Raw genomic sequence first — 12,641 nt, forward strand, 5'->3', positions numbered from 1 at the left:
CGCGCAGGCTGACAATCCCATGCACGTTGAACGGATATGACATGGCCCGCCTCTTTTACACTTCATGCCTGCCTCAAACTTGACTTGGGGGTAAACGGGCAATCGAGTGGAGTAATGTCAAAATCTGCAGTCAAGGAGGGGAGAGAGAGGGGGAGAAGGAGAGAGAAAGAGAGAGTCTTTGCCATGCCATGCAAACACCACGATTAAAATGTGAGATAATAGCGAGATCGTGGGTGACACTGTGGTGTAGCCTTCACACATACGCACTAAAGGCTGATTTATGGTTCCGCGTTACACCAACGCAAAGCCTGCGGCGTCGGGTAAGCGGCGACGGACACCGTACGGTGTGCGTCGCCGCTTACCCGACGCCGTAGGCTACGCGGTTCTCTGCGTCGATTTAACGCAGAACCATAATTCAGGTTTAACACTTAGGAGAGGAGAGGGGGCACGATCCAGCCATACATCACTCAAGTTGGCTGATAGGAGACTGATGCTTTAATGGGAACATTTACCAGTCAAAAAACTCAACTCCTGCATGTTGTGAGAAGAATTAAATGCGCGTGACGAGCAGTGAGTGTTAACAAAATACTGGGTCGCGATTCTGGCATGGAAATGTACACATATCCATAGGCCTGGAGTGAAAGTAAATCCTGGAAGAAATACCTGCTCTTAAATGGAATACATCTGCGTGTAGTTTTACCATAAAGTTATAATTTATTCACAGTACAAAACTGTGCGTATATTCTGTGCGTAAAAATACGAATACACCTTTTGACTGTTTTTTTTTAAATATATTTATACTTAGATGTTTTGGTTCCAAAATAATTTGGCAGTAAAGAATGCAGTGAATGAGAAAGGGTGTGGATAAAAAAGTCAAATATTTACCTCTGAAGTGACCCGCAGGACAAAGGCCCCCAAGGGCTCCCTCGAATTTGTTGATCATTTGAGTATATTTGATACTATAAGGGGTTACAGCAAATATCTTAAGGTATAACTGTTGTATTCGTTAGGCTTGTGACGAGATAAACCTGAACCTGTATTTTAAAGATGCCATTGCATAATTATTAAGCGGAAGAGAAGCAGAGTGGTGACACTTAATACATAATTGAACATATCAACTTTTGTAATTACTCAAAACCTATATTAAACTCATTTAAACATACTTTTTTACATCATGTTTATCGCGGTATAATATTTTCTCGTGGTCATGAAGCCTTTAGATCCCCGTCACCCTATCACTATAGTTCATAATTAAGAGGCTTTTTCACTTTTGGACATGGACGGGTCTCCTGCGGAAGGCGCGGCCAGTGGAGCACCTGAGCAAGGGGTTTTTACGGGACTCCGCGGCCTGCAGGAGCTGCAGAGCCTCGACTGCACGGTGCTTTGGTGTGGGCATCCCACACACTAAACTTTGAGAGGGATATGTCAGCATCAGTAATTACAGCTTGTCAGCTCCTGCGACACCGGGCTAAAGGGCCATCTCCGCAGCTCCTATCTGAGCGGAGGAGCGCGGTGCTTAATCAGTCCTGACAGTCAAATCCCAAACTTTTTTTTCTTATTTTCTTGGGAGAGTGGTGATCGTGCCACTCGGGCCTTTCTGTTATAACGCGGTTAAGGTCGGTGTGCACCTGCAGCTTCTCTTCAGCGTTGGCAAGGCGAAATATATTTTGTGAAAAAATGTGCTTGTCTCTGTTTTGTTTAAAAGAAATGTCGTTGAAGAGCTGAAGATGAGCATCAGATGCAAAGCTTGGAGCAATGCATCTAATATATTAACCTCTTTATCTTCCTTCCTCCCTGCATGTCCCCAAATCAGCTCATATACCTGGAAGAGCGAGCACACCACCTCCTCCGGCGCTGCTGCTCCTTGTCACATTATGATATTAAGTCATGTGCTCTAAGCTGATGATGCTGAATAACACGACAAGAGAAAATGCGCATTTAAGTTATTGCAATGATGAAAGATTAATCAAGTGATTTTCAGAAACATTTTCTAATAATATATATCAAAAAATATATTGAGACCAAGTTATCACCTGATTTGTTTAACAAATAGCGTTGTACATCAACTTACCACTCTTCCATCCCAAGCATGCTGCATGCCAGCCAGCACAAGGCAGGCTACAATCTAGAAGGAAAGTCGGGATTTAGGCTATGAAGCTGCTAATTGTAGAGGTAATGTGTGGCAAAAATAAGTTGCTAAAATATGTATATTCCGAAAGCTTGAAGCCAGTGAGAGACCCAACTGTACCCAGTTAGAATTAAATATTGAACTTATTTGGATTTTTAGTGTAAATGCGTCCCAAAACTGGATGGAAGCCACTCATTTTTGAAACGATCACTGGCAGGGGAGAGAGACCAGACGAGCCTAATTGATTTTTAAGTGGTGTCTCTGTGGTTTAGGAGAGTAGGAGGGGAGTCCACTTCAGGGATCTGCCAAACTCCTCCAGTTTGTACCTGAATTGAGGGGCAGTGATGTGTTGCTGATGCGGCTCAACAACCCGCACCGGGGGCCAGACGAGGGGTGGACAGAGGGGCCATCACAGCCCAATCTGTGCTCTCATGTGCGTTGGAGGATGGTTGTAAATGAACTTACTTCTGCGGAGGCAATAAGCTGACGTGTCAAGCCTCATACAGCAAACAATGGAATACCAATCACGTCTGTGATAGGGTCAGGCGACCACCAACACCCCCCTGGCCGTCTTTCCTCCATCGGATCGTAATTTTAGTAACGATTAGACGACATTTATTTTAATCTCCCACACTGTAAAGATATCCGATTTTAAAGACCTGCAGCGTGATAGAAGTGTTTTTCTGCCACATTAAGTGAAACTGAACATTTCATGAGGAATGGTCACCAATCTATCTATCTATCTATCTATCTATCTATCTATCTATCTATCTATCTATCTATCTATCTATCTATCTATCTATCTATCTATCTATCTATCTATCTATCTATCTATCTATCTATCTATCTATCTATCTATCTATCTATCTATCTATCTATCTATCTCACGCACGCACGCACGCATCACACACACACACACACACACACACACACACACACACACACACACAGACACACACACACACACACACACACACACACACACACACACACACACACACACACACACAGCATGCACACACCATGGACCTGCAGAGAAAAAGCAACTCTCCCCGAGTGAGCGGATAAAGGGGTCTGGGGGAGAGGGAGGCCGGCTCGCAGCTCACTCTTCCAGACTCTCACACACAAGATTCGGGCGCACGGCTCCATTGAGTACGAGGAGGCTTTTGCAGGGGGGCTTCATTAGAAGTAACGAGTTGACACAAGGTAAATCTTAATGTTGAGGCGCCTTTCTCTACCGGCCCGGGGAGGAGCCCTCATTAACTGTCGCTAACAACCCGTGTAAATACACTGATTGGACAGCTCCGATACAAGCTCCCAGCCCTGCCAGGAAGTCCCCCTAATGAGACCACACAATAAAAACAATACAAGAAAGAAGGGAGGGAGAGGGAGAGAGGAACAGTGATGTTAAAAACTTTTGTACAAGCTCTGCTATTAAAGTTGGCGCCACATTTACTGATCATTGTCACAACACTTGCATAAAAAATACTTTTTTTGAATTTAAATTAAGACACTGATTGTTTGCCTCTAAATTAAGTAGTATACTGTTAAAGTATTGCACTTGTGATTAGAAATCAGCAACCCTTTAAAGTACGATAATCGACCATAAGATGCAAATCATCGTTAAGATTATATGAAAAATTTCGTCAGTAAAGAGTTTGAAAGGGAATTTGAAAAAGAAACCCGCTGTTATAGCAGGTGGCAGCGTGCTTTTCCCAGTTCCCAATACGCTGCAAAAAATATCTAAGCGACCCGGTTCTGATTTTAAACTCTTTTTGCACAAAATAATCTAGCACTGGCCAAAAAGATGACGCCACAAAAATTTACAAACTGCATAATTGTGACGCACCAAAGTGTTATTCTCTATCAGCGAATTATAACAACTTTGATATTTGTCATTAAAGCTTTGAATATAGCACTGATTCAAACTAATTGGCTTAAATATGTTCTTAATCAAAACAGATTTAGAAAAAAAACATGTTCATGTAAACCTTTTTTTAAATAAACAAATATTCCAATTAATGAATTGTATTTATTTTTTTAAAGTACGGTCCTTCAATAAATGACTTCTTCATACTGACACTTTTTACAGTGTAGCAGTGGAGTCTCCGTGTTCCGTGGATCGGTCAGCGGGACGCAGGGATGCTGCGCCCCGTCCCGGCTCCACATCTGCTCTGCACCGCTGCCCGGTACATACACACGGGAAGCAATGAACTAAAAAATAGTCGAAACATTTGCGTTGCTGTTCAAACTTAATTGGGGTGGACTTATTAATGCGTAATGCTATAAAATATTTGAGGACATCATTGAAACCATGTCCGCGTGCAGAGGGCAGAACTTACGGGAGGCGCCGCTGAATTTCTACCTAGATCTCGGACAAACTGAGCAGTGAAGCAGCAGTGACCCGGTGCCAGATCCAGGCTCGGCTTGAAACGCTTTGTGATCGGGATTCTGCGCATATCTCTGTAGGAAATTAAAAAGACGTGGAGAGAAAAAATGCAATAAAATAAAACAGCAGCAAGAAGAAAAGGGTACGAGCGTTAACGGGAAACGTTAACATTTGTTCATTATTAAAAATACTAAAAATCTATTGACAGGAAAATTAAAGCAAAATGTGATCCAAATAATATAAACAACATCGTTTGAAGGATAACAATAATGCTTTTTTCCCCTTTACGCACCCGTCTAGTCTCCCAAGTCCCGTCTTGCGCGTTGTTAGGATGAATCCAGGATGGAGCAGCAGCACATGAGCCTGTCCTGTGTTTGCCAGGGAGGGGTGTGCTGCCTTTTCTGGCCAGCCTCTGCCAAAACGGGGTCAACGAGGGAGCAAAAGAAAAAAAAAAGAAAAGAAACGAAAAAAATAAAGCAAGATCCTTTCTTTCGTGCCTTCTTTCTCTTTCCTTCTTACCTTTTCCAGTCAACACCTTTTCTTTCTTTCTCTCTTCCGGTCCCCTTCTCTCTCTCACTCCCGAACATGACGTAACGTCAGCTTTGTTTATTTGCTCCCCTTATTGGAACGGACTGATAACAACCAAAACTTACTAAATGGCAGATATCGACATGCAACTGATGCCCGCCTGGCACAAGAACCACAGGAGAGCAGCATGCATCACTTTAGTTAGATAAAACTTCTTGTCAAAGCAAAGTTTTTGCATTCCCTTTTACTGAAATTCACCAAGAATAAGGTCACAGAAGAGGAAGAGAGATGCGGATAAGACAGTTGACAGACATCTGTGTCTGTTTGGCCAACGCATTTACAGTGTTGTAGCTTGCAAACTGATGTTTGTTTTGTCGTGTCTGGTGCTTGAGGCTGTAAGTAAACGGAGAAGACGCTAAATGCTGCGTGTGCATTCACAGCTCCCGTACCCCGCTGCTGGGAACATTCAGCAAGCTCTCGGATAAACACACAATTACGGCAGGTGAATAAACTTGTTTGGGGAGTGTTAATTACATGCTTAACGTAAACAAAAGCGATGTAAAAGAATGTGAATTACCAGTGGCTTTCCTCCCTCAATCCCCATTCAGGTTTTCCATTTCACCTCTAGTCTCTTCTAGGAGTGATTTCCGAAGTGCCTGCGAGGGCGACTCCCAAACAAGGCTCCTCCAAAACATAATGCTGGATAATACCTGCAGCCTTGGCTTCAATTGTGGTCACCTAAATTAGTGCACCCGGTCAGGTAGGAGGCTTTGCATATTCGAAGTAGACCTGCTAAGCCTGCACTCTCAACTTTAGTGTTGGGGTCGTGCTTGCATGCATGTGTGTGTGTGTGAGTGTGTGTGTGTAGGAGAGAGGGAGAAAGAGAGGGGAGGAGGGTGGGGGAGATGGGTTATAGGCTAGGAGGTTAGTTTTAACAACAGCCCGAAAATACCAGCCTTTACTTCCAGTCCACAGAGCTTTCCAATGGGACCAATTCAAGTGCCACTTGGAATTAGTCCTCCTGAATTTCGTGTCGCAGCGCAGTGGACAGGTTTGATCTCATATTCTGCCCTACCCCCACAGAAACACGCGCTCACAACCTCAACCAAACGTCTGACCCTGCTGCAAGATCATCACAACCCCTGCTCTGCACCACACACACCTCCAGACACAGACACTTACACAACTCACATGTGCGCGAAACTTACATATACAGACATGAAAACACTCCTTTACGCCCAAACGCCGGTGCGTAAAAGTGCGCAAACTCTCGCAGAATAACTGCGAGTGTGGCAGTTAAGTTAAATGGTAAACAGGTAGCGTTGACTGCACATGCACGTGGAGCTTGTGTACTTACTGTCTCGGGAAGCTTGAAGTCGGTGGTCTATGTTTCCAGCACCGGAAAACGTCCAAGTCGGGAAAAAGTTTTGAATTCCTGAATGAATTTGTAGAAAGGCGGCTTAGGATCATTATGTCAGCTTTATTGAGGGCGGATTAAGCGAGTCTAGATGCTACGCCTTGTACATGGCTCCTTCACAATGTGTTCCTTGTTCGTTTTGGAGTGAACTCACACTATTTTAACACCCTATAAGCCCTGTCTAAATATGAAGCCGTTTCAGCCATAAACATGAAAATCACACCGCTTTGACCGCTATAAGCCGAACCCTGTGACTGGATGCGGACATTGATCGCGTCCTTACCGCTTGATCAAATACATGAAAACTGCTTTTATGTCCCCAAGAAGCTTTCATGTTGCAATTTGATTGTAATTCTACAAGCCTAATGGTTTTAATTGGGGGTCGGACTATTAAAAAACAAAAAAAACAAAAAAAAAACAACAAATCAAAACAAAATGCGATGAGGCGATACACCAATTTAATTGTCCAAATGCAATGATCTCTGTTTAGTCAAGTCATCGCTGCTCATCGATATTCATACGAAACAACACACTTTGCTGGATGCGGAGCTATCAGCGGGCAGGGGGCCATCGCTGCAGCCGGAGTCCCAGAGCAGGGCCGGGACGGCGGGAGGGGGAGCAGCATCACGCAGCGGCGCACACCCGGACCAGCACCCACCCACACCACGAGCTCAAATAAAGTCATGATCAGAGCCTGTTTGCACCCACCCCCACCCCCCCCCCTTTTTTTTGACAGATCAGGGTAGAAGTCAAAACATTTTTCAAACATATACGCCACAGTATGATATCTTAGAAAACAATAAATGCATGGCAAGACAGTGCTTCACACAAAAAATGAATGGGATGACAGAAAATGATAACAAAATCGTCTCTATTCTACAAAAAAAATAAATAAAATGAAACAAAAATATTATAAAAATTGATTCGGTTCTAAGGATCGCTTGTATTCCCGAGTTACAGACACTGCTTGTCCATTTGTCACCCATTTAAAGCTCCCTCAGCCTCCCTCCCTTCTCTGCTAAGCATCTCCAGTCTACATATCTTCTTTAGCTTTAACGAGCCTCGTTAAGATCGCAATAATATTCCACCCTCTAATTGCTCATTCCATTCAGCAGATAGGCGAGCATTGGCTTGCGCCTGATGCGCGCGGGTCGGTGGGAGGGTTGCTGTGGAGATCGGAGACTCTGATAACCCCCCGTGCGTGCTGCACAAGTGGTGAAAGCCTCGCGCTACGTACTGGCTAATGATTGGCACGCTTGACAGTGATTGGCAGGGCTGCCATGACAACGTTACAACGACACCAAGAAGACCAATAGAAAAGGGAAACAAAATGTTTCAATGCTACACTCAACGGCGGATTTAGGGGGGAGATATTATGAGGCTGGTGTCATTAGGCGATAGCCATTGAATCATTCAACCTTTTTTACTTGCCGTATTTTTCGGTTTTTCTTTTTCTCGATAATTTTCTTTCTCTCTCAGGTCATTTCCATGGTTTTCAGATCCCCTTTAGAGCTTTATCCCTCCCATTTCTTCCTGCCTAACTTCGCTGATCGCCCACTGCTCGTGGCGAACAGCGCTCCCAGCAGCAGGTCTCCGGAAGACTTGTCCATGTTTCAGCTACCGACCCTCAACTTCTCCCCGGAGCAGGTGGCGAGCGTCTGCGAGACGCTGGAGGAGACCGGGGACATCGAGAGGCTGGGCCGCTTCCTGTGGTCGCTGCCCGTGGCTCCGGGAGCCTGCGAGGCGATCAACAAGCACGAGTCCATCCTGCGCGCCCGGGCCGTGGTGGCTTTCCACACGGGGAATTTCCGAGACCTCTACCACATCCTGGAGAACCACAAGTTCACCAAGGACTCGCACGGCAAACTGCAGGCCATGTGGCTGGAAGCGCACTACCAGGAGGCCGAGAAGCTGCGCGGCCGCCCGCTCGGACCGGTCGACAAGTACCGGGTGCGGAAGAAGTTTCCGCTGCCTCGGACCATCTGGGACGGGGAGCAGAAGACGCACTGTTTCAAAGAGCGGACGCGGAGCCTGTTGAGAGAGTGGTACCTGCAGGACCCGTATCCGAACCCCAGCAAGAAAAGGGAACTGGCTCAAGCCACAGGACTCACTCCCACACAGGTCGGAAACTGGTTTAAAAACCGGAGGCAACGAGACAGAGCCGCGGCAGCCAAAAACAGGTTGGTGCTTGTTTTCCTCTCCTCTCCTTAACGCGAGAATGATCGTAATCCGTCCAAAAAAAATTTTCTTTTAAAGAAAACAAGGGGAATGCTTTGAAACAGACGCAACGCTTTCGGATAAAGTGTTTGAGAAATACAAAGTCAGACAGTCAGTCAGGTGGAGGGAGCAGGCGGTGACATCTTTGTTATGAAGTCAAATCCGAGTAAACATTCAAAACACTTCGTTTTAAGTATAAATACTTACAACTGTACTAAATATATGCAGTTCTTTATGTTATATTTTATAATAAATAAAGGATTCAAATAATTAGATAAAATCCAATGATAGATAATTATTTAGAGTAAAATTGTATTACTATATATAGTAATTGAGTATATGGAATAAAAAAAACACTATAATTTTAAATTTCGAGTTTTATTTTGAAATAACTCTGAATAGTAAAATAACATAATTCAAGTACAAACTAAATTTACTGTCAAAGCAAATGAGCGACTATTGTGTAGTTTATTTTACACAAAAATGTCTTGTTCTAGGTCATTTTCAATATAAGAGTTAATGCAAAAAAATCTGCAAGCACAAATCAAAACATAATGAAACAAATCAGGTCAGTTTGTAGTTGATGTTTATGAAAACAACAACAACAATTACCACGATTATGGGTTAAGAGAATGACCTTTAAAATACGTATCACTTAAAATAAACATTACTGGACTAATATATTTGACCTGGTGAAATATGAAATCGTTTCGTTTGTAATGTAAACACAACTGTAATTGTCTTGTTTTGCAATTAATTTCGAATGTTGTGAAATTAGCATTTCTTTCTAATGCTAATTTATATCTTATTTAAATTTAAAGCTTGTGAGGAGATTTTATGTAGCCTACACAAGAATTGTTATTGTTCTCAAGTGAAGTTTTGTTGAACACAAAGGTTAAAAATCAAATGACTGACATTACTTCACTAAAAGGAGCATGCGTCTAAGACATAAGCTGTATTCATAACGTTATGTGTGGTATATCATTACATTGAAATGCTGTAATTGATTAAAAAAATACCGCGGAGACAACTAAGCCATATGAACACTATTCTAATCTTTTTGATAAATGAATAGATATATTTCGGCACTGACATTATCCCGCCGTGGTGGAGTTATTATCATGAGTGGACTGGAGATAAACATTCAGGATGATTGGAGTAACCACGATCTCAATATCACTCATTCATACACTTTCATCAGGATAAACCACGTCTGCGTCAAAGGCTCATGACAGTTTACATTTGTACAAAGGCAAGCATTTTCATGTTAAAACCAAGAATTGTTCGGCTTTGCAATCATGGGGCTTAAATAAAAATGCCCAGATATAAGCATAAGATATAAACAGATATAAACAAAGTAACACACAATCGTTCTATTTAAAATATCTCGGGATGCATAATACCAACAAAATAATTTTTTGACAACGAGTTCAGATGGTTGTCTCGCGCATTGACGATGATAAATCAATAACATAAAATAAAAATAGTAATAGTAACAATAAATAGAGCTTCATTTAATTTCTGCTAACATTTGGTAGTCTAAATAGCGCTGTGTTTTGTCCCCTGAAAAGCAAAGCTGGCTGTTTGATAAAAGCATGCATGCATGGCTGGGGCCGGCAAGGGAAAAGAAAAGCGAGTTTGAACCCCTATTTTGTAGTAGGAGGAGGGGAAGGGGGACATTCTCAGGTCTAATTGCCATTTCTCTCAATTTTTTCTTCCCTTTTTCTCCCCTCCTCGCTTCTTTTCTTCTCTAGGCTCCAACACCAAGCAATAGGACCGGGCGGTATGAGGTCCCTCTCAGAGGCCGGCCTCACCCCTCACAGCTCGGCAGAGTCGCCTTCGACCGCGGCCAGTCCCACCACCAGCGTTTCCAGTATGACAGAGAGAGTTGATACTGGGACGTCCATCCTGTCCGTCACATCCAGTGACTCAGAGTGCGATGTATGATACGGAGGAAAAAAAACAACAAACAAACAAAAACAAACAAACAAAAAACACAAGAACAAACAAAAAGAGAAATATTTACAGGGAAAATGGACCTGAAAAAAAAGACTTATGAAATATGGCGGATGAAAAAAAGGACTGACTGATATAAATATTAAAATAAAAGAGATAAAAGCACGTCGTTTTTTTTTATTCTTATTAAAAGCGCTTTCAAAGGACCCACGCCTGCCCCTCCTCTTCATACCCCCACACTTCCACCACTACTAGACTACTTGCATGATGGTTTTTATTTTTCATTTTGTAATCAGGGGAAACCTGAATGCAAGATTTTCCATCAGGAACATCGACCAGAGGGAATAAAAACGGCTCGTCTTGGTGTTTTCACCGCACCTTTTTCTTTTTCTTTCCCATCTACGGTTTTAGTCGAAGTGATCATGATGATGATGATGATGATGATGATGATGATGATGATGATGATGGCGATGATGATGATGATGATGATGATGGCGATGATGATGATGATGATGATGGCGATGATGATGATGATGATGATGGTTATGATGATGATGATGGTGATCATGATGATGAAGGTGATGATGATGATGGTGATGGTGACGGTAACGGTGAGGAAGCCGCCGTGCAGACAAGATGCAATGCTGTTTTTTTGCTTTGTGTTCATCAGACAATCATTTTAAGTCGTAAGCACCTTTTTTAATACACTACTGTCACTGCCTGTGTGGGGTACATGGTCAAAAATATGTTGAACGGATCCGTTTATGACTGTATCAGATTTTTATTTTTATTTTCAAAATTTTATATTGAATTATGTATATCTCAAATAATGCGATCATTCTCCCGGTCTGTAATATACGTGTAGAAATATGCTTGTACATAATTAATGCTCTCCCCCCTCCCCGTGTCATCCTCTTTTCTATCCCTTTCCTCACTTTTCTTGACTTGGTGTTCCTACATAAAATATTTGTCAAAACTTACAACTGAACTGCTGTAGGCGTTTTTGTTGGTTTTTTGTGGGTCAATGATGGCAACGACGGCACCAAGGGTATATGTTAAATACTCGCGCACAAACATCACGTAACCTGTATATATATATATATATATATATATATAATTTATACAATAATATATACAATTATTCTGTGATCTTTTCTTGCATGGTTTTAGATACTGCTTATTCCAAATGAAAATGCACTTTTCAACTTGCTTTACCTCTATGCATTGTGTCTGTCTTTCCATCCGATTACGGATAAGGACAGTGATAAGTGGCTAAACACATGTTCATATTGGGTCATTATTGGATTGTGGACGCATTAATGCTCATCGTAGCTTATGTGTCCCCGGAGCAGGTTATGCAGCCAGAGTGCTGAAGTCACTTGACTTGGTTTGCTCGGTCGCTCGTATTTCTATTGTTTGAACAGCTACACAAACTTTTCGATTTTAGTTTTGTGAGGCAGATACACTTCACCCCATTCTTATCCCGCCATTGCACCGCTGCTTCAAACTTATATTGATGTGTAAGCGTTACGTGACTTATGCTGTACACATTTTTGGCAAAACATAATGCAGCACTTTAAAATGTGAGTGCTATTTCCCCCTTTTGTTTACCGTTGATACTGAATACAGAAATTAAGTAAACGCGCCATTAAATGGGCTAATCACGATGGGACTCCTCCCCTGTCCCAATCTCCCATTGTAGCTCCTGAAAAGAGCTTTTCTTTCTCGGATGAGAACCATTTCCCCCTCAAAAAAAAAGAGAGAGGGGGGGTAGCGGGGTGGCTTTCTCTCCTGCAGTCCCTTTCCATCCAAATCCCCAACCAATTATGCTGCAGACTAGGGCCGATTTGCTTTAGGACACTGTTGCACGAACAGCCACAGTTTTGTTGGAAACACTTTCTCAAACATTTGTTTCGCCCAGGATCTGCCTGTGTAAATACATGGGCTGTTTGAGCGCTGATGTCTTGGGCAGCTAAAAGTAGGACAGGGGCTGCTGTTCGCATCCC

General features: G+C 42.7%; 1 protein-coding gene across 1 annotated transcript; it reads left to right on the forward strand.

The window, feature by feature from the left end:
- The first annotated feature begins 7,782 nt into the window (after window positions 1–7,782).
- six3a (SIX homeobox 3a) lies at window positions 7,783–11,588 on the forward strand. The gene is made up of 2 exons (XM_061744815.1): window positions 7,783–8,642; window positions 10,434–11,588. Exons 1-2 carry the CDS (start codon window positions 7,951–7,953, stop codon window positions 10,624–10,626), a joined length of 885 nt encoding a protein of 294 aa, XP_061600799.1. The 5' UTR covers window positions 7,783–7,950; the 3' UTR covers window positions 10,627–11,588.
- The last annotated feature ends 1,053 nt before the right edge of the window (window positions 11,589–12,641 follow it).

This window comes from Cololabis saira, chromosome 17 (assembly GCF_033807715.1).
Source record: "Cololabis saira isolate AMF1-May2022 chromosome 17, fColSai1.1, whole genome shotgun sequence".
In the NCBI taxonomy this organism is placed as follows: domain Eukaryota; kingdom Metazoa; phylum Chordata; class Actinopteri; order Beloniformes; family Belonidae; genus Cololabis; species Cololabis saira.